The following is a 23,147-nucleotide window of genomic DNA, read 5'->3' on the forward strand; positions in this document are numbered from 1 at the left end:
CCTTTCAAACTGGGTTGCCCCCACCCCCGCTGCCTTCCTCCTGGGTGAGAACCTGCAGGAGCTCAGGCAAACCCAGAAGGTTGCTGCAGGGGCCTCTCCATGGAATAGGGGTCAAAAGATGTCCAGAAGCCATGGAACTTGGTGGCCCAGAGCAGGTTAGGGAGGTAACTAAAGGCATTAAAGTGGATTTTGTGGTGTCTGATTAGGTACACCGAAGGCACAGGATTGAAAATAATTCATCTGGCTTTACTCTTAATAGCTTTGCTTACTGTTACTATGATATAAGACATACTGATTGTAAAAACTTCAAGTGAAGAAGAAAAATACAAAAAAGGAACTAATAAAATTGCCTGAAATGTTAAAAATCCAGCGATAACATTTGGGTGACTATGCTTCCAGATTATTTAACTGGCTTTTCTCACTGAACAGTTTGTCCAGCACAGTTTATTCAAGTCAATAAATGTGGATGGGCGGGCTTGGTAGCTCAAAGCTATAATCCCAAGCACTTTGGGAGACTAAGGCGGGAGGATCACTTAAGGCCAAGAGTTTGAGACCAGCCTGGGCAACATAGTGAGACCCTGTCTCTACCAAAAAAAAAAAAAAATTAGCCGGGTGGTGTGGTGCTAGCCTGTAGTCCCAGCTATGCAGGAGGCTGATGTAGGAGGATTGCTTGATTCCATGAAGTTGAGGCTGCAGTGAGCTACAATCGTGCCACTGTACTCCAGCCTGGCCGACAGGGCAAGACCCTATCAATCAATCCATTAACCAATATATCAATAAAAAATCACCCAGAAGGCATGCAGAACCTGCAGCCACAGGGCAGGAGGGAGGAGAGGCTTCCCCAGAGCTGCCCATGGCATGTGGCAATTCAAAAGCCAGTTGCCTTTATTTTCTTTCTGAAGTCATCCATGGCCTTGCAAAGACAGGAGAGTGTCTACAGAGACAGTGGAGGGAGTGGAACAGAAGCCAGCCTGCTGGGGGCTGAGAAGTACCTAGGAGGTGGGGAGGGCATGTAAGCAGCCTGTATTATACATTCTGGGAAGGGAAAGGAGGAGAACCAGAAGGGGCAGCTGTCCACCAGCAGCTTCCTGGGCTCTCCTCCCGCCTCCTCCTCACTCATAGCAGCCCACAGACTCAGCCTCAGCTCCTCCTCTCTGGCCTCTTCCCCCAGTGAAGATCAAGTGCAGGAGGGGTTGCACCGGCTGTGCCGGCTGCAGGGAGCCCACAGACCCCTCCTGTGTTTCACCTGCAGTGACTCCATACTCGTCCCCCCCCCCGTCCCTGCCACCCAGCAGATTGTGTGCCTACTTCCTTTGTGCCACACACATCTTTTTTCCCTCCTTCAAATCGTCACCCGTACAGAGGACAATTCGCAGCCTCGCTCATTACAAAAGTAATGGAAACCCCAGCGAGGGACTTTTTTTACCTGTCAGTTTGGCAAAGTTTAAACAGTTTAATAACCTTGTATGGGCAAGGAAGTGGGGAAATAAGCCCTCTCCCAGGTTGCTGTTAGCATTGTCAACTGGGAGAAATTTAATAGCACTCTTCAGAAATTAAATGTGCTTATCTTTGACCTAGTGATTCCCCTTGCAGCTGGAAATGTGTCCTCCCACACTATAGACATACATGGGCGACATGGTGAGTGTTCAGGGGTGTGCACTGCAGCAAAGCCTGGGAAACAGCTCCATGTCTGTGAGCATAGGCCCCTCGAGTGTGTTGTGGCACCACCCTATGGCGGCTGCTATGTAGCTGTAACCCAGGAGGCAGCTCTGTGGGGAGGGCTGTGGGACCAGCCCTACTATGCTGACAAATGGAGTGGGGGCAGCGTGGCATGGGTGGGTATGTGCAGGCCGGAGAACAGGCTGCAGGCTGTGAAGGAGAAAGGCATTTGCTCTTTCAGCTCAGTCTAAGCTCCTGGTCAGAGGCTAGCAGGTGGACTCTGCATCCCGTGGGGGCCAGAGCAGATGTTGTCACCTGAGGGCCTGAGGGGAGGGAAGCATGTCAGTAGATTCCCAGGCAAGCAGCAACAGGGGAGAGACAGAGGGAGGGGCCCGGCAGGGTTCACCTCAGGGAAAGGAGGACTGGGCCTCCAAAGTCAGTTTCCACAAAGACACTTCCTGCAGCGTGTTGGTGACTGGGCAGTGAGCACGGACACTGCCCAGGCCCAGCAAACCCAAGGTCACAGCCGATGGGAGAGGCCGCTTGCGACTCAGCAGGCCCAGCACTGCAGAAATGCGGACCCGAAAACAAGTTTGAAAACCTAGTTTTGACATTGTTTGAAAACCTAGGGCTCTGTCCCAGGGGTCCCCCTGGTTGGGGCCACCACAGAATGGCTATGCCTAGTGCTCTGGGAGCAGAGGTTTCCCTCCTCCACAGCACGCAGCTGTCGGGGACATAGCTAGCCAAGTGTCCAGCTCTCCATCAAGACCTCAAGCAGGCGCACGTCAGCTGAGAACCATGTGTGTCTCAGCTTTCCAGCCATCCCAGCAAGTCAGGACACATCTGAGACCACCGCCCCCCCCAACCCAGCTCCTGCCCACGTGCATTGGTGTGCCCGAGCCAGCTGGCACCCAGCCAATTGGTAGCATCTCTTCCGTACTGCTCATCGTGGTACCTTGAAATCAGTGGGCATATTTACACCATGAATACCAGCAAATGCTTTGGTTTTTCACTTTGTTTTTTGCTTAGAGAGCCAGTTGTTAGGTATTTACCAACACACCACTGAACCAGACCTCTCTCCCCACGAAGCGCCATAGATCTATGAGTGGCCAAGCTCTGTGTTAATTGGCTCTTCCCCTCCCCCAGGTAAAGTGCAGGTCACAGGCTCATAGAATACCAATAACTTACACATTTAGTGACTGATCACAGATTTCTTACAAGCTCCTCACATGCCCCACACTCTGCCTGGTCCTCTCCAGTGTGAGAGGACACTCACGCTTGAGTTTGACAGCCACATGTGAGATAATCACTCTGCCAGGCAGTAGGTGTTCTTATTCCTCTTTTACATGTGGAAACCAGAGGTTCTGAAAGGTGAGGTACACAGGCACACAGGTTGTAAGTGGGGTTCAGCTAGGACCGCGATTCCGTATTTGTTGAACACCTCAACACTGTCGGCACTCTCAGTGCCCTCTGTGTTTAGACAAATAGCTGCATTCGATTTTTCCTTCCAAAGGAGACCAGCTAGTCCAGGCCCCTGCTTCAGGCTGATGAAGTAAAATATTCCCATTTTAAAGGTGAGAAGATGGAGTCCAGAAAGGTTAGAAAGAGCCTGGAACCCGGATCTCTTGCCTCTTGTGCTCTAAAACGAAAGCTTGGCTTCTGAGGGGGAGCCAGTTTTTAAAAACAAACCTTGGATCAAATCTGGGAGGCAAAATTGCCAGGTTCTTTGGAATAGGAGGGGAAAATAGTAGTTTGAGATCATCCAAAAAAGAAAGAATCATTTGGGGAAAGTGGGGGGGAAAGAGGTGTTTATGGTGAAACTGACACCTAATTGACACATTCTTACTATTCAGTCATGAAATGCTTTTGGAGCCCCTCTGCTACCAGTGCATGGGCTTTAAAACCATTTGTTGACTAAATGCTGTGACAGGTGTTAGAGAGAGCAAAGTAACTTCATGGGTTTAAGACCAGTGCAGGCTGGGTGTGCTGGCTCACTCCTGTAATGCCAGCAGAATTGGGAGGTGAAGGCGGGCAGATCACATGAGCTCATGAGTTCGAGACCAGTAAGGGCAACATGGTGAAACCCTGTCTCTACCAAAAGTACAAAAAATTAGGCAGGCATGGTGGTACATGCCTGTGGTCCCAGCTACTTGAGTGGCTGAGATTGGAGGATTCTGGAGCCCAGGAGGTGGAGGTTGCAGTGACCTATGATTGTGCCACTGCACTTACGACAGAGCGAGACTCCATCTCAAAAAAAAAAAAAAAAAAAAAAATACCTCAAGAAAGAATCTAACCTACACTCAGGCAAAACAAAAAATGTCGTGTTTGGGATTTAGTGCCATCCACAAAGTTACGCAAAGGCATAAACGACTCATTCTCAGGGATAAGAGTATAAAACTTCTTTTATACTTTTACCCCTGGAACTTTGTCTAATCCATCTTGTTTGGAAACAAGTCCTTTACACTTTCGTTTTCTCTTATTGACTGCTGAAAACTAAAAATGTTTTCCCAGTTGGGAAAGCTTTTCTGTCTCCCTATTCCCAAATTCATTGCTACTGTTGATGTATTTTCAAACTTGGATCCATTTGTGAACTTTACTACGGAAGATAGAAACGGGTCTCCAGGAACTGGCCAAGTTGGGCATCCCAGCCTCCATGCTACGTTTACGTATTCTCGGCAGAACTAAGCCAGTTACTGTGAGAAGCGGGCATTGCCCACGAGTGAAATGGGCTCCCGTGTGTGTTGCCTCTCTAAAGGCTTCAGGGAGAGGCTGTTCAACCCCACATTACAGATGTGGAAACTGGGCCTAAGCTCACTGCATTAATACAGCATGGGATGGGGTTTCAAAACATCATGATTGCCAGGTTCTAGGTGAGGAATTGAGGTGCAGGCATGATCCTTGAGGAGCTTACAGTCCCAAGGGCAGGCAGAGTGTGTAAATGAGGAAGAGTAGCCTGGTGAGTGCTGTGGGAATACCGTGTGCCGCTCCTCGAGAGCGACGGACTCGTGGAGGACTCATGCCAGGGAGGGTGACCTTGGGAGAACTGGGTTTTGAAGAAGCGGTTAAAGTTTCCCATGAGTGAAGGACGCAGTAAAGGCCGTAGCAGGCCGGGGAGCAGTGGGACCACGTGGTGCATTCAGAGTGCAGCGAGGACTGTGCAGCCGGGGTTGGGGGTGTGAGGGCGGAAGCCAGAAGGATAGGATGGTGTGAGATTGCTGGTGAGTTTGGGGGCTTTATCTCTTGACCCCAGAAACCAACCTGGGAAGTGTTTTGAGCAGGGGAGAGATTGACTGGTGTTTAGAAAGCTGACTCTGGTAGGATTTGCAGTAGAGTCCAGGTGAGAAACGACTGCAACTGTGGCAGAATGGAGAGGGGGAGACACAGATCACTTCTTCACATTTGTCATTTATAATATGGTTATAGTATAGGTTCCTGTTACATAGAGCCTCTTAGAGGACAAGGAGAGCATTTTAAATAATGTCATTGTCACTGTGGTGGGAAGCTGCCTGCACCCGGGGTTTGGGGGTAGTGGTGGCAGTGGGACTTTAAATCTCCTGAAAAGCCTGGGAAACTCTTGCTTCTATCACAGCCCCAAAGTCACTATTTACCATAGATGTCCAGAGAGGCAGGAAGGACCCGTCACCAAAACTGGGACCCTTTGCGTCTGCTGATAGGCGGGTGGCCAAAAATGGGCGAGACTGTGTGGCTGGAGAAAGGGGCACTTTATCTGCCTACGGGGCCTGTCCTCTAGAAGCAGCGGAAGGCGTTCTCTGGGCTGGAGTTTTCTCACCTGCGCAGTTTTGGGAGCCGACTTGTTTTCCTTGCGTGCAACTGTGGGGAGCTGTGGATTCTGTAACATGAAGCTTTGTTTCCTCTGTTGCCCAGGCCCTGCTTAAAGGCTTTTCTGTGAGAACGTGCGAACAGGGAGAATGTGGGCGTTCCCCCGAGCCCTGTAGAGTCCTGTCCCCACTAAGCAAGTGTGGGACAGGGTGAGGACGGCTGGGGCGGGGCCCTCCCTACCTTCTGGGAGCCGGAGGGTTAATCTCCGTAGCTCATTGGCAGTCCTGCCTCTGTACAGGGCATGCTGGGATTTCCTCCCAGCTGTTTTACATCACGAAGATTTGTGTGTTGGGGAAATTCCAGGGCACAGCTGCAATTAATCTGCTCCATGGCTCCAATCAAAGCGAGGATTCTGTAGGATGGATTCTCCGCCTCCCTGCAGGAAAGGGGGCTCTAGCTCTCTAGTGACAGCATCTTTCAGAGGGACACTTCCGGAGATCCACATTGAGTAGAAACAGCCCTCCTGGCCAAGTGCTCACCCCAAGGAGGCTCTAAGGAGGAGCCCAAAACATTGAGAAAGAGAGGAGCAGAGCCCCTCTAAATAATAAAGCCACAAGAACACTGATGGCAACACTCGATAAAGATGTTACCCAAAGAAAAGAAAACTTTGTTCACCTTTACTTAGGAATGTAAGTCAAAAATTTAGAACATGATTAGCATTCCACAACGTAGCATAAGAAGGAACAAACCACCATGACCAAATAGGGCTTACCTGGGAAACGCAAAAATGCCTTCATGTAAGAAAATCTATTGCTATATATACATCTCGTAAATGAGTCAAATAAGAGAAACCACATGACCGTTTTGGTAAATGCTGAGAGAAGAATGCAACAACTGCTCCAATGAAAACAATGTAAAAATAGGATTAGAATCATCCTTCCTTAACAAGGTAAAGACATGTTTTAAACCACAGCCTCAATCTACTTAACTGTGAACCACAGTAGCAGAACCCCAGTCCCCAGAAAAGAGTTTCTCAGATTCAGTGAGATTGGAAAACTGCATATCTGTCCTGTCTTAGGTAGTCATGACGCATGTAAATCGAAGACAGTAGTACCTGCCACTTGGGTTTGGTGTTTTCCTTTCTATTTTTGAGTATCCAAAAGAGAGTATTTAACCGATAGAAAGCACCCCAGAAGTGGGAGCGATAGCTGTTGCTTGGCCATCAGTTGTATTGATGCTGTACATCATCATTTCTTTTTTTTTTTTTTTTGACGGAATCTCACTCTGTCACCGAGGCTGGAGTGCAGTGACACAACCTCGGCTCACTACAACCTCTGCTTCCCGGGTTCAAGCGATTCTCCTGCCTCCTGAGTAGCTGGGATTACAGGCACGCACCACTGCGCCCAGCTAATTTTTTGTATTTTTTTAGTAGAGATGCGGTTTCACCATGTTGGCCCAGTTGGTCTTGAACTCCTGACCTCGCCATCTGCCCGCCTTGGACTCCTAAAGTGCTGGGATTACAGACAGGGGCCACCGCGCCCGGCCGTCATCATTTCAGTATGTTATGTTCCAGTGGACATCCGCCAGGAGGGAGGTGGCTGAACCAGCCTGTGTACACATCTTCACTATGTGCAGAAGCCCAGCCATGACACACTGGTCAGGAGCTGGGCCTCGCAGAGCCAGTTAAATATAGCCTAGACTGGGCATGGAGAATCCAGCAGTTTTTTTTTTTTTTTTTTTTGAGACGGAGTCTCGCTCTGTCTCCCGGGCTGGAGTGCAGTGGCCGGATCTCAGCTCACTGCAAGCTCCGCCTCCCGGGTTTACGCCATTCTCCTGCCTCAGCCTCCCGAGTAGCTGGGACTACAGGCGCCCGCCACCTCGCCCGGCTAGTTTTTTGTATTTTTTAGTAGAGATGGGGTTTCACCGTGTTAGCCAGGATGGTCTCGATCTCCTGACCTCGTGATCCGCCCGTCTCGGCCTCCCAAAGTGCTGGGATTACAGGCTTGAGCCACCGCGCCCGGCCTAATCCAGCAGTTTTAACCCGCCCACATACCATTACCATGCAAAGAATCTAAGCACAGTCGCCCATCATTTGCTTCCCCAAGGACGTGCTCCCACCCTGAGTGACTGCCCTCAGGTGATGGTGGGGTTGGCCTCACAGCTAAGAAGAGCTTTCTTGGCTGCACATGGTGGCTCACACCTATAATCCCAGCACTTTGCAAGAGCAAGGCGGGAGGATTGCTTGAGCCCGGACATTGAAGACCAGCCTGGGCAACATAGCAAGACCCCCATCTCTAAAACTAAAAAATAAAAATAAATAAACAGAAGAACTTTATTTCCACTCTAGTTGGGCTGGGCCTGACCTAGGAATTCAGAACTACCTGGCCACCTTCAAATGTCTGGTACTGCAGTGGAAGAGGATTACAGCGGGTGTCATTGGCTCCTGCTGCCCCAATTCATGGTTCTAGGAAGCTCAACTGTCCTTTCAGAGTTGTGATGGAGAGGCTGTCCATGGCCAAGCTGTAGGGGCTCCAAAGTCTTAGAGCTCTTCCTCCACCCCCATCAGTCATCTCCAAATCTTAAAAAGACAAATAGAAAAGAGTAAGTGACGATCCTCCATACCCTGGCCTCCCAGAGTGAGTCCCTCCCTGCACAGCGCCCCCACACCACCCCAGGCATGGCTGGAGCAGGGTGAGTCCCAGTGAGATGCTTACTGTTCCCAGGACCACCTCTCCTTTCTGCTCTTTTCCCTCACATTGCCTGACTTGTCTGTAGGGGACCAGGTATCAATGGTAGGCACGGCCAGTGGTCTCCTCCCAGCAGAAGCCAAGACTTCTTGTTATGTAGATAAAACAAGTGCGTGGTCAGACACCCAAAAGAGTGGCTATTACTGAACACCGTTACTATGAATGTGTGTACAAAAGACAAGCATACATAAATGTACCTATACCTTGATATCCCTAGCACCAAGGCAGACGAACCCTCATGGAGCTCCCGGTGTGTTAGGTACCAGCTCCTTGGCCACTGGAGCAGTGATTCTCAGTTGGGGAAGGGAAGATTCTCTCCCTCAGCCCCAGGAGACATTTGGCAAAGTCTGGAGACATTTTTGATTATCTATATGGGAGTGCATCAGCATTTAGTATTATAGTTAGAGGCCAACGTCATTGTTAAACTTTACAGGACAGCCCACCACCCCCAATAAAAAAAATTATCCAGCCCAAAATGTCATAGTGCCGAGACTGAGAAACCCTGCACTACAGTCCTACAAGCCAACTCTGCCAGACAATCTATAAGGTCACTTGAGAGTATTATTTAAGACCCAAAACTCTAGCACCATCCCAAACTAGGGTTCACGTTTCTTTGGACCACCCCCATATGATCTAAGGACATCCCTGGTAAGCCAACAAGAATGAATGTGTGTCTTTGTGGCCCTAAATAGCGAGCAGATGCTGGTAGAGTTGATGGATTTTAGGAACCCATCTGTCCTGTTTAATGTTAGGGGCTATACATTTGGGATACTTCTCTTTAGCACTTGATAGTTGCTATTGCAGTTCAATTTTTAAAACCAGAAATGTTCAAGTTGTTGCTTCTAGAAAAACTGGTGTTTAGGCTTCAAGTGCAAGCTCTGGGCACCTTCAGCATCCCTCCAGGAGAACACTGACATGCATGGACCTGTTTCTGGGTGGCCAGCCCCGTGCAAGACAGAGAAGGAGAGAGAAAACACATCCGAGCAAAGAAAAGGCTGTGAGTGGGGAGTTGAGGAAGACAGTCTTAGGAAAAGCTTTATGACTCGGTGTTGTGAAAGATGTGGGATTTGAAGTCAAGAGACCTAGGCTCTGGCTTCAGCTCTCTTGTATGAAGTTGGGCAAGCCGTTTAGCCTTTGCTTATGTCCATTAGCTCCGTTTTGTTTTTGGTTTTTTTTTTTCTTTTGAGACAGGGTCTCACTCTGTCACTCAGGCTGGAGGACAGTGGTGTGATCTCGGTTCACTGCAACCTCTGCCTCCCGGGTTGAAGTGATTCTTCTGCCTCAGCCTCCCAAGTAGCTGGGTCTACAGGCGTGCACCACCACGCCCGGCTAATTTTTGTATTTTTAGTAAGAGATGGGGTTTCACCATATTGGCCAGGCTGGTCTTGAACTCTTAACCTCAAATGATTTGCCCACCTCGGCTTCCCAAAGTGCTGGGATTACAGGCGTAGCCACTGCACCCAGCCTAGCTCTTTTTAAAATTTGGGGTAGTCATCCCTACTTGTAATTGCGGGGTTGTTGTGAAGATTACACTGGATTTTATGTGTGAAAATGCTTTGACAACTGCAAATGTAGCACAAATGTTATTCACAGTGGAAATGAGTTTTAACTAATACCAATATTTGCCCAGTGCTTTTAACTTGCCACAGGCATTGAAATCCCAGTTAATTCATGTAGTGTGTGTGGGCTCTGGGTAGGGGAAGGGATGGGTGGTGGTGGGAAGGGAGGAAGAAGATAGGGTAGCAGAGGACAGGGACAGAGGTGAGACCCCATCTGAGGGGTGAGGGTACAAAGGTCACAAAGTGAAAAGACTGTCCTAATTCATAGGGCTTCATTCCCACTTCACACCAGGTCTCCCACGCCAGGCCTGCTTGGCCCATCCCATGTGCTAGGCTGGTCTGTGACACATGTGGCCTTAAGTTGTTCCTGCCCGTGGACACCTTTTTGAAAGACCAGTCCCTGCCGTCTTGGTCAAGACTTATGGTGAATGAAGAGCAAAGGGGCCTTCTGGGGCTCTTCCCATCGCCCTCCTGCTCCTGTACACAGCAGAGCCAAATTGTGATTGGTTTTTCCTGATATTACATGACCAGAGCGAGGGATGATTCAAAGGCTTCTTTTTTTTTTTTTCTTTCTTGAGACAGAGTCTCACTCTGTTGTCCAGGCTGTAGTGCAATGGCACAATCTCGGCTCACTGCAACCTCCGACCCCCAGATTCAAGTGATTCTCCTGCCTCAGCCTCCCGAGTAGCTGGGACTATAGGCCTATGCCACCACATCCAGCTATTTTTTGTATTTTTAGTAGAGATGAAGTTTCACCATGTTGGCCAGGCTGATCTTGAACTCTTGACCTCAAGTGATCCATCCGCCTCGGCCTCCCAAAGTGCTGGGATTACAGGCGTGAGCCACTGCACCCAGCCAAAGACTTCTTTCTGTGAAACTTCCTGGAGCCACCACTTTCCATTACAGCTTTCATTCTTAAAGGAGTCTCAAGAATTCTGCAAAGAGGCTGCTTGCGGGTCTGCTGCCCAGAAGCAACCTGTCAGTGTTGACACTAACACAACATGTGTGCTTTTGCTCCTGGCAAAGACTAATGGTTTGCTTATGGAAATAATAGGCGTCATTTATCAAATGTCTCCCATGTGCGAGGCACTGTGTTCAATATGTGGCACTGTCCCTAGTCCTCCGAGCAACCTGTACTGTGAGTGATAATAACCTTGCCTTACAGATGCTGAAACTGGGACTCAGAGTTGTTAATCACTCGTTCGGGGTCACACAGCCTGTGTTGGCAGAGTAAGAGCCTGAACCCATGAATGCAGGGCTCTGGAGCCCAGAAGGGCCCTTTCCAGTGCTCCTGCCTGCTGCTCCACTCAGCTCATTCTTTCCAGGCTCTTGGCAAGGATGTGCCATGCCAGAGAGAGAGACAGAGAGAGAGAGTGTTGGAGAGGTACTGTTTGGTTTGGGTTTTTTGCACTGATGTGGGAAAGAATGGGGTACTGAGTAATCTTTTCAAGGTTGCGAGACGCTATAATGAAGTAAAGCTCAGCATCCTTGAGTTGGGGTAGATGTTGCCCATGACTCTGTCAGGCAGATGACTTTTATTCGTTCATTCCCAGGTACTTCTGGACAGCTGTTTCGTGGGGAGCATTGTGTGTGGATGTCGTAAGTGATGGAAATGGATGGGGCAGGATGGCCGTCTGGGAGCCTCTGCTTCCTTGATCAGCTCTGCCTGTCCATGACTACAGCATAGGGAGGGGACTTGAGCCTCACCAATAGGTTCTTTGACTATGTTGATTGGTTGTGCTGAAATGGATCGGTTCTCACCGCCACTTAAACTTCAGCTTAGTTGCCATTCGTGTCCCCACCAAAATGACAGAGGGCATGGTGAGGATGGTGGTGATTGTAAATGTATGCTTGCCCCTGTTATAATCATTTGGAAATTGATCCAGTACAGGGCATGTGGCGTGAAAATGCAGGCCACCCCAATGGCCTGCCCCGGCGCCCTAACAGCAGAGCCCAGCAAACTGTGGGTACTTGTGAGGCCTCATCTCACCAAAAGCTTTTTCTTTTCTGTTCCCTGTACAGTACCTGCAGATGAAATGGCCCCTCCTCGATGTCCCCTCCAGCGCCACAGTCAAGGACACGAGGTCACCATCTCCAGCACACTTGGTAAGTCTGTTTCACCAAAGGGCCACTATTCCTGGCCTCATCCCTTGCCACTGCCTTCTGCCATCATGCTGAAGCAGATGGAGTTCAACAGTGTTTTCTCAAATGTGTGAGTACAGTGAGGAAGAGCTGAGTGCTTGGGGCTACAATTGGGTTGTGACCTCAACACATGCACCACACCGCCTTGGATGTTGTGTAATTGGAAGAGCTGTCCCCCAACCCCCACAGCCCTGGCTGCTCACCCTGGTTCCTCACAGAAGCCTGCCTCTGATCCTTCCCGGCTGCCATCTGAACCTGCTGCCCACTTCACGTGGGTAAGGGTGGCCTCTCTCTCCTGTTGAGGCTCACCGAGAATTGCCTCCTCTTCTCCCTCATAACTGCCGGGCAATGTTGAAGAGGCTTTTCTGTACAGGATGTTATAGGAAATAATTTAATAGGACATATGCAAATAAATGCTCCTCAGAGCATCCGAGCCTTTTCTGCCAGGCCCTGTGGCAATACCAGCTGGAAAGGAGGGTCTGGGCAATCCTGGGAGACTGGAGCAGTAGGTCCAAGCAGTTCCTATGACCTCCTCAGGACATGCAAAGGACTGAAACCCATAGCTGATAAGAGATGCTCCTGGAATAGAGCCAGATATCCTACCTTCCTGGGCTTTTCCTGGGCGCTTGGGTCAACACTTGCCTTAAGACGCACTCACCCCACAAGCTAACTGGTGCTTGCCCACTGTACAGTGAGCCTCAGAATCAGGGGATGTGGTTAGAAGGGAACCCCTTCCTGCATGGCCTGTGCATTTTACAGACAAGCAGACCTAGGGCTTCACTGTTACTGCCCTGTACTAGCTATGAGGCATTGGGCTTCTGTGATGTTTATTAAAGTTTAATTATAGAAAATTTTAAAGATGTGTAAAAGTAGAGAGAATTATATAATGAATCCCCATGTTCCCTTCACCCAGAATTTCCCTCCCGCTACATTGGGTTTTAAAGCAAATCCCAGACATTATTTCATCTCATAGGACATTTTAAGAGATGCTAGGCCGGGCACGGTGGCTCAAGCCTATAATCCCAGCACTTTGGGAGGCCAAGACGGGCGGATCACGAGGTCAGGAGATCGAGACCATCCTGGCCTACACGGTGAAACCCCGTCTCTACTAAAAAATACAAAAAACTAGCCGGGCGAGGTGGCGGGCGCCTGTAGTCCGAGCTCCTCGGGAGGCTGAGGCAGGAGAATGGCGTAAACCCGGGAGGCGGAGCTTGCAGTGAGCTGAGATCCGGTCACTGCACTCTAACCTGGGTGACAGAGCAAGACTCCCTCTCAAAAAAAAAAAGAGATGCTGATAATTCTTATTCATTAAAAGCTTAGAGTCTAGCAGAAGAGAAAGAAGATGTGCACAGAAAGCTAAATAAATAAGGGTGCAGGGAGCCTGTGTGATTTCCAGCAATCAGGAGACACACTCCTGTGGAGCCCTTGGGATTTTACACTGGGATCTACAGTGGGATGCCACATGCAGCTCTCAGGTGATTGTCACAGCCATCACCAGGGAGTCAGGCAAGGATGACAGTGGAAGGAACCGTGAGTGGCAGGACCAGCCATCCAGGAAAGGCAGCAGGTTCTGCGGCCAGTCGCCAAGGCACAAGCTGCCGGTTGAACAAGCACCCCACACCTCAGGCATAAGCCAGGGTAGTGGCCAAGCATGAGGCACAGGTGCCCTCTAGTGGTGCCAGTCAGCCCTGGTGGAGGATGTCCGGACCACATCTGCCCACCCTAGACCTGGCTGGTGCCCCGCACCTCCCCCCAGCGCAGCCATCTCTGTTTCAGATCTGTGCCTTCCTCTACCTCTCCTGTGCCGTCCCCCAGCCCACTCCTGAAGACCTGAGATGACTGGGCCTTCTGTCTTAGTGTCTCTCTGAATATTGTTGCATCTCCATCTACTTTTCAAGAACATTATTTCCAGCTGGGCGCGGTGGCTCAAGCCTATAATCCCAGCACTTTGGGAGGCCGAGACGGGCAGATCATGAGGTCAGGAGATCATCCTGGCTAACCCGGTGAAACCCCGTCTCTACTAAAAATACAAAAAAACTAGCCAGGCGAGGTGGCAGGTGCCTGTAGTCCCAGCTACTCGGGAGGCTGAGGCAGGAGAATGGTGTAAACCCAGGAGGCGGAGCTTGCAGTGAGCTGAGATCCGGCCACTGCACTCCAGCCTGGGCAACAGAGTGAGACTCCGTCTCAAAAAAAAAAAAAAGAACATTATTTCCCTTTAAAAACTAACACATGAGGCCGGGTGCAGTGGCTCACGCCTGTAATCCCAGCACTTTGGGAGGCTGAGGCAGGCAGATCTCCTGAGGTCAGGAGTTCGAGACCAGCCTAACCAATGTAGAGAAACCTTGTCTCTACTAAAAATACAAAATTAGCCAGGCGTAGTGGCGCATACCTATAATTTCAACTACTCAGGAGGCTTAGGTAGGAGAATCGCCTGAGCCCGGGAGGCGGAGGTTGCAGTGAGCCGAGATGGTACCATTGAGCTCCAGCCTGGGCAACAAGAGCAAAACTCTGTCTAAAAAAAAAAAAAAAAAAAGCATGGTGGCATGTACCTGTAATCCCCGCTCTTTGTGAGGCTGAAGCAGGAGAATTGCTTGAACCCGGAAGGTGGAAGTTGCAGTGAGCTGAGATTGCGCCATTGCACTCCAGCCTGGGCAACAGAGCAAGACTCTGTCTCAAAAAAAAAAACTAACACATGGGGGCCGGGTGTGGTGGCTCACACCTTTAATCTCAATACTTTGGGAGGCCAAGGGGGGAGGATTGCTTGAGGCCAGGAGTTTGAGACCAGTCTGGGCAACATAGGGAGATCTCTACACACACAAAAAAATTTTTTTTTTTGGGGGGGACGGAGTTTCGCTCTTGTTGCCCAGGCTAGAGTGCAATGATGTGATCTTGGCTCACCACAACCTCTGCCTCCTGGGTTCAAGCGATTCTCCTGCCTCAGCCTCCCAAGTAGCTGGGATTATCTGCCTTCCTCGGCCTCCCAAAGTGCTGGGATTACAGGCGTGAGCCACCGCACCCGGCCAAAATTTTTTAAATTAGCCAGATGCGGTCATTCACACCTGTAGTCCCATGTACTCAGGAGGCTGAGGCAGGATGCTCTCTTGAGCCCGGGAGTTCGAACCTTTAGTGAGCCATGATTGTGCCACTGCACTCTAGCCTGAATGACAGAGTGAGACCCTGTCGTGAACAAAAAACAAAACTAACACGTGTACTCCGAGTTTCCCATTTTTCCTTTTGCACAGAGCAATCCTTCTCTGAGAAATGAAAGAAAAACCCTGTGTTCAGCCTTCCTGCTCCTGTGAGCACCATCCTGTTTCTTTTTTAATGTTTACTGCCTGACTTCCCACACCTCTGTCACCTCCTTTATTCTGCCACTCCACTGCAGCCCAGCTCAGCGCTCCAGTCGCCATCTAATAACTAACTCCACTTTTTCCTGCTTTTTTGCAACACAACTGACACCCAAGCCCTGACTGCTCTCTGCTTCCTGTAAATCTTTTCATTGACTCTGAGATACTGTATTGATACACATAATCAGTTGTTTGTCCTTTCTAAGCTTCCATTTTCTTTCTAGACTTTTATTCAAATAAGTCAGGTCTTCATCATCACTTACTACTCTCAATGTTTGTGACAGAAAAATACATAAAATCCCATCAAGAGAGTTGTAGAACTCTCAAGGAAGTTCTTCACCCACAGTTCCAACTGCCAAACAAACGTCTAACCATTGCAGATGTGTGCTCTGCAGATAATCACCCAGCATTGTGGTGGGGCAGGGGTCCCTTATTTTGTCTAAGGGCAGAGAAGCATGAACCGTTGTCACACATGGCATTACAGATAGCAACATGGATAATTTTCTAGTATATGTTATATTACCATAGTCTGTATTCGAATATAGCAAAGCAGAAACAGGCCTCAAAAACTTAAGGAACATTCATGGGAGAAAATCTTAACATTAACTGGGAATTCAACAGATGGGGAAAAGACCATCATTCTCAATTTTTGAGACAGAGCATCTCATTCCAACAAGAGGTGTGGATGTGCAGGAGCAAAACCTGAGATACCCGGGGAGGAGGGTATATGAGTGGGAGGCTGTATAATACACTTGGTTGAAATCCCAGATCCACCTCTTTCTATTTATGCAGCTCCAAGCAAATTACCTCATCTCTCTTTGCCTTGGTTTCCTCATCTATTAAATGGGGATTAGAAGAGGACTGACTTCATAGAGTCGTTGTGCGAAAATGAGCCAGTGTATTGTAATTAGTCTAGAATTGTGCCTCTACCACAAAGTAAGTCCTCAGTAACTATTAGCTTACTACTCCCAGCATCACCACCACTACTACCGCTACCTCTACTATTACTAAATGAGAAGGAAAGAACAATGAAAATACTGTTTAATTAGCAAAACTAAGAGGTAATGAGGGCCTGAATTAGGTGCCAGAATAAATGGACAGATTGCAGAGGTAACAGAGATAATGAGCCTATAGAATTTAGCATCTAATCCCCCAAGGATATGATTTAATTGGTCTGGGGTGCGGCTGGTGTCTTAGTTTTTAAGCTCCCCAGGAGATTCTAAGGGGCAGCCAGAGTTGAGGATCATTCTTGTAATTGCAAATCACAGACCAGAGACGGAGTGGAAGGAGGACCTAGAGACATCCCAGTTTACTCGATGCGGCTCTCCAGGCTAGACGTGTGAACAGGACTTGAAGGTTTTTCAGAGGGAGTCACAGAGGTTTGGACACTGGCTTTTTTGTTAAAATACTTGAGATTATAAAATGTATTTTAGAGTCAGGAGTAAAATATTTAAGATGAGGTTTGCCCTGGGAGTTGAGCAAGTGAAAGAAACAGCTTGCATACTTGCAGAGATTTAGTGAGTCATGTAGAAGCTGCCTAACAAGGAAGTATGTCTAAGCAAGTCACAACTGGGCCAGGGTGCGGGATGAAGTTAAGTATTAATAATTTGGATTTTACACCTTCAAAACAAGCTCTAAAGACTAACAGTAACATTATATAAGCAACTCTTTGTAAGATCCGATCAGTGTAATCTCATCACTTGCAGATTATTATCCAGACCCCTCGCCATGGCCCCACATGCCAGGTGCCTATCTTCCCTCCACTCTCCCCCAGGAGCACTGTGTCCAGCCACACAAAACACATATATGCCCCTCTAGAATATAAGCAACACGAAGACAGGAATCGCATCTGAGCGCCTGTTGTAATGCTCGGGAACATTCCTTGTTGAATGAATGGAAGAATGAACGGTCTGATAAAAAGTTAATAACCCTTCTGTACCCACATTTACCCAAGATCCAACCCCTTTTTTCTTTCAGAACTTTTTTAATTTTAAAAAATCTTGTTTTGAAACCATAAAGGTAATGCATGTGCTATGTAGAACTCTTGCGAAAATGCCAGAAAACACAGAAAAAGATCTATAATCCCACAACCCACAAACATTTTGTTCAATAGTATTTCAGTCTGGGGGTGGGGGTTGTGTGTGTGTGTACTTAAAACTTGCTTTCTATCTGGTGACCAAAATGCTGCCTGTCCAGGTAGATGCCTAGTAAATTCTACTGAGTTACAGGCAAATGGGGCCAGAGGCCAGAAGACAAATAATCTAGGTAATTTGGAAATGGTTGCAGTTCTCCAAAACTTTAGAGTGACTTAATCCAGCTTTTTGGAAAGTGGTCAGATATTCAGGGGTTTTTTTAATGCAAATTTTAGCTGTTAGGCTGAGCATCCAGAATCAGAAAAGAGACCTAGGGAGTAAGGAATTGAGGGATAGAGGAAGGTGTAGAGAAAAATCTACATGAGGTTAGTGCAAAGGCAGAAATATCTACCAACTTTGAAACTTTGCCACCTCTCTCTTCCTGGTTGCCTTTATATTAAACATTTTAAATATAGATATAGATGGTTTCCAGTTGTTTGTTTGTTTTGAGACAGTCTCACTCTTGCCCAGACTGGAGTACAGTGGTGCAAACTCAGCTCACTGCAAACCTCCGTCTTCTGGGTTCAAGAGATTCTCCTGCCTCAGCCTTTCGAGTAGCTGGGATTACAGATGTTCACCACCATGCGCAGCTAATTTTTTTGTATTTTTACTCGAGACGGGGTTTCACCATGTTGGCCAGGCTGGTCTCGCACTCCTGGCCTCAAGTGATCTGCCCACCTCAGCCTCCTAAAGTGCTGAGATTACAGGCACAAGCCAGCATGCCTGGCCCAATTTTTTTTTTTCCCCCGAGACAGAGTCTCACTGTTTCGCCCAGGCTGGAGTGCAGTGGCACGATTTCAACTCACTGCAACTTTCACCTCCCGGGTTCAAGCAATTCTCCCTGCCTCAGCCTCCCAAGTAGCTGGGATTACAGGTGCCAGCCACCACGCCCGGCTAATTTTTGTATTTTTTAGTAGCGACGGGGTTTCGCGTGTTAACCAGGCTGGTCTTGAACTCCTGAGTTCAGCTGATCTGCCCGCCTTGGCCTCCCAAAAGTGCTGGGATTACAGGCGTGAGCCACTGCGCCTAGCCCCATTTTTTAAGCCAAAGTTAACATCCTGTGCATATATTTGTATACGTGTGTACTTTTCCCCCATTTAAAAAAAATTAGAGATAGAGTTTCACTATGTTGTTCAGCCTGGCCTTGTACTTCTGGCCTCAAGTGATCCTCCTACCTCAGTCTCCAAAAGTACTAGGATTACAGGCATGAGCCATCATGCCCAACCTCCCCATTTTTAAGATACAATTTACATATAGTGAAATCCACACAAGTATATAGTTCTGTGAGTTTTGACAAACTTCTATAGTCATACATGAGTTCACCACAATCAAGATATAGAACAGTTCTCCTAGTCAGCTTAGCTTGATATGAAAAGTAAAATTAAAAAAGATACAAAACAGTTCTGTGTTAGGGTTCTCCAGGGAAACAGAACCAAGGTAATGTATGTGTGTATAGTGAATGAGTGAGTGGGTGAGTGAGAATGTGTAGAGGGAGAAAGATTTAAGAGGGTAGACTGGCAGGCTGGAGACTGGCAGGAAAGACTTACTGTCTTAAGTCTAAAGGCAGTCTGCTGGCAGAGTTCCATTCAGTTTTAAGTTTCAATAATAATCCTCTTTGGCACCATTCATTCTCTGTCCTTCCAGCCCACCAGGATGGGAGCTGGGAGCTGTGCCCCTGAGGCCCTGGGCGGCAGCCACACCTTCTGAATCCCCTCTTGGGGTCATTCTTCCCTCTTCTTGAAGGATAACAAATGTTTGCAGCTGCATCACTATAGCCCATTCTATAGAAGTCTGACAGCCTTCTTTCCCTTCGTCCTGTCTTTGTCCGCTTTAATCCAAAAGGGCAATATTTCTGCTGAGGTTGTTGATTGAATCCATGAGTCATAACCCCAGTCTCTTTATTATCTGATTATCCAGCCACACCATTGGTGTTCTCTCAGGAACACACCTCATTTTTTTTTGCAATGAGGCTAGGCTGAGAATTTTCTAAATTTTCAAGTTCTGGTTCCTTTTTGCTTAACAATAATTTACTTCTCACATTTTACTATAAACAGTAAGGAGAAACCAAGCCACATCTTCAGCACTTTGCTTAGAAATAACTTGTGCTGAATACCTAATTTCATCACTCACAAGTTCTACCTTTCACAAAACACTACAACATAACTCAGTCATGTTTCTTCGCACTTTGTAACAAGAATCACCTTTCCACTAGTTTCAATAACATGTTCCCCATTTCTATCTGAAGCCTCACCAGAAGCACCTTTAACATCCCTATTTTTGGGGTTTTGTTTTTATGTGTATGTGTTTGTTTTGGTTTTGGTTTTGTGGTCTTGTTTTTGTTTTTGAGACGGAGTTTCACTCTTGTCACGCAAGCAGGAGTGCAATGGCACGCGATCTCAGCTCACTGCAACCTGCACCTTCTAGGTTCAAGCAATTCTCCTGCCTCAGCCTCCCAGATTTTGTTTTTTTGTGTTTTGTTGAGACAGGGTCTCACTCTGTCACCCAGGCTGTAGTGCAGTGGCATGATCATAGCTCACTGCAGCCTCAAACTCAAGCATTCCTCCCTCCTCAACCTCCCAAGTAGCTAGGACTACAGGTGTGCACCACCACGTCCAGCTATTTTGATTATTTTTTGTAGAGATGGGGTTCCACTATATGGCCCAAGCTGGTCTTGACCTCCCAGGCTCCAGTGATCCTCCTGCCTCAGCCTCCCAAAGTGCTGGGATTACTGGTCATATATATTTTTAAGGGAGAATGGGAACATTTAAATGGTAGCTGCCTTTGGGAAGTGGGGAGGAGCATAAGACTGGTGGAGTGTTTAAGAAGATTTAACTTTCTGTGATGTTTTATTTAAGAAAAAAGAACAAAATTTAAAAGCTATAAAAACAATCCCACGTGGCAGGTTTTGGGTGTGGTATCATTCTTTACACTTTTCTGTGTTTCTCAAAAAATATTTTTGTAGACTTTATGTCTTAAGTCAGCTATTTGTCTTTTTTGTCACCCAGGCTGGAGTGCAGTGGCACAATCTCGACTCACTGCAACCTCCACCTCCCGGGCTCAAGTGATCCTCCCACCTCAGCCTCGCAAGTAGCTGGAACCACAGGCGTGTACCATCATGCCCAGCTACTTTTTTGTATTTCTCATAGAGATGGGATTTTGGCATGTTCACCAGGCTGGTCTCAAACTCCTGGGCTCAAGCAATCTGGCCGCCTTAGCCTCCCAAAGTGCTGGGAATACAGGCATGAGCCACCACACCCAGCCCAAGTCAACTATTTCTTTGATAATGCTGTGTAACAAACAATTCAGTGGCTTACATTAGCAAACATTTCTTTTTCCACTGATAGACCTGTGGGTCACCTGGAGTGGCTGTTTTAGCTTGTTAAGGGGGAGGTTCAGGTCTTTTCCACATGGCTCTTATCCCAGGACCAGTGGCTGTCTAGGGCATGTCCTTCTCATGGCACGTGGCAGACACAAAAGAAGGGAAGCATATTGAAAGCTTCCTCTCACTTCATTTCATGTCTGCAAATATTTCATTGGTCAGATCAAGCCATAAGGTGATATGGTGTGGATCTGTGTCCCCACCCAAACCTCATGTCTAACTGTAATCCCCAATGTTGGAGGTAGGGCCTGGTGGGAGGTGACTGAATCACGGGAGTGGTCCTTCATGAATGGTTTAGCACCATCTCCTGGTGCCATTCTTGTGATGGCGAGCAAGTTTTTGCAAGATCTGGTCATTTAAAAGTGTGCAGCACCTCCCCCCACTCTTTCTCTCTTATTCCTCCTTCACCATGTAAGATGCGCCTGCTCCCCTTCACCTTCCTCCATGATTAAAAGCTTCCTGAGGCCTCAGGGGCCGAGCAGGTGCCAGCATCATGCTTTCTATACAGCCTGCGTAACTGTGAGCCAATTAAACCTCTTTTCCTTATAAATTACCCAGTCTCAAGTATTTCTTTATAGCAATGCAAGAACAGACTAATACATAGGGACAAGTCTAATACTGATGGGGCAAGGGAAGGAAAGAGAATTATAAATAAATAATAAAAGCAAACACATGGCTACATCCTGACCTGTTGGTCTTGTTTAGTATTTGAGATTCAAGAAAGTAGAACAGGGCCGGGCACGGTGGCTCACACCTATAATCCCAGCACTTTGGGAGGCCAAGGTGGGCGGATCACGAGATCAGGAGATCGAGACCATCCTGGCTAACACAATGAAACCCCGTCTCTACTAAAACTACAAAAAACTAGCCGGATGTGGTGGTGGGCGCCTGTAGTCCCAGCTACTCAGGAGGCTGAGGCAGGAGAATGGCGTGAACCCAGGAGGCGGAGCTTGCAGTGAGCAGAGATGGCGCCACCGCACTCCAGCCTGGGCGACACAGCGAGACTCTGACTCAAAAAAAAAGAATGTAGAATATACTCCAAACAGAAATAAATTATTATTGCAAGTGTTAACAGTCTCATGTCCAATTACTTTCTGTCAGAGTTTAGCATCTTCAGCAGGATCAACATTAGAATTTCTCTTGGTTGTCATCTTCTCAGTATTCGAAGGACCCCACCAAGACTGTTCAGACACTGGCAGCATCTTCCTAATCATCCCGTTGGTGGGTCTCTTGGGCAGGCGTCGGAGTCATCTGGGGAACTTGTTAAAACAAAGATTGCTGAACCCCACCCCTAGAGTTTCTGATGGAATTTAGATGTGGCTTGAGCATTTTTTTTTTATTTTTTTGAGACCGAGTCTCGCTCTGTCGCCCAGGCTGCACGATCTCGGCTCACTGCAACCTCTGCCTCCCGGGTTCACGCCATTCTCCTGCCTCAGCCTCCTGAGTAGCTGGGACTACAGGCGCCCGCCACCACACCCGGCTAATGTTTTATGTTTTTTAGTAGAGACAGGGTTTCACCGTGTTAGCCAGGATGGTCTCCTGACCTCATGATCCACCTGCCTCGGCCTCCCAAAGTGCCAGGATTACAGGCATGAGACACCGCGCCCGGCTGAGCATTGGGAATTTTAAAAGCTCTCTGGATGATTTCAACTTTGCAGCCCTTGTGAGAACCATTTCTAGAATAGTGGTTCTCAAACCTAAGCAGGCACCAGAGTCATCTAGAGGACTTAGTGAAACACAAATCACCGGACTCCACTCCCAGAGTTGGATTCAGTGGTTCGCGGTAGGTCAAGCCTGAGAATTTGCATTCTAACAAGTTTCCAGGTGATGCTTACGCTGCTGGTCTGGGGACTGAGCTTTGAGAACCACTGGCATGGGGGCATTGTCTGCACTAATAATGGTAAACACTCAGTTTTAGCATTGCAAATTGGGTTACTCTCGGAAGCAAACTGGAGAGTTTCCTGTCAAAGTATTGATTGCTGAGCCAGTGCTGGATGTTCTCTTAAAGAGCATCAATAGCTCTGCCCCAGCTGTGAGCTGAGAAACCTGATGCTGCTTAACATGCCAATTCTCAAAAATATTCCTTGGAATTTCCCTTTTACAACTGTACATGTAGCCAGGCTCGGTGACTCACACCTGTAATCCCAGCATTTTGGGAAGCTGAGGTGGGAGGATCACTTGAGCTCCGGAGTTCGAGACCAGCCTGGACAACATAGTGTGACCTCATGTTTACTAAAAATAAAAAAGCCGGGTGTGGTGGCGCATACCTGCAGTCCCAGCTACTTGGGAGAGTGAGGTAGGAGGATTGCTTGAGCCCAGAAGGTTGAGGCTGCAGTGAGCCATGATCAGGTCACTGCACTCCAGCTTGGGTGACCAAGTTGAGGCCCTGTCTAAAAAAAAAA

The 23,147-nt window shown here is 48.0% G+C and overlaps 1 protein-coding gene across 1 annotated transcript in view; it reads left to right on the top strand.

Moving 5' to 3' along the window:
• Positions 1-23,147, top strand: part of TCF7L1 (transcription factor 7 like 1) — a 179,285-nt gene that overhangs the window by 140,276 nt on the left and 15,862 nt on the right. Inside the window, exon 4 of the mRNA XM_023224970.2 lies at positions 11,768-11,851. Within this exon, the coding sequence (XP_023080738.1) occupies positions 11,768-11,851 (84 nt within the window). The remainder of the gene's footprint in view (positions 1-11,767; positions 11,852-23,147) is intronic.

The sequence above is a fragment of the Piliocolobus tephrosceles genome, chromosome 15 (genome assembly GCF_002776525.5).
Source record: "Piliocolobus tephrosceles isolate RC106 chromosome 15, ASM277652v3, whole genome shotgun sequence".
NCBI classification, from domain to species: Eukaryota; Metazoa; Chordata; class Mammalia; order Primates; family Cercopithecidae; genus Piliocolobus; species Piliocolobus tephrosceles.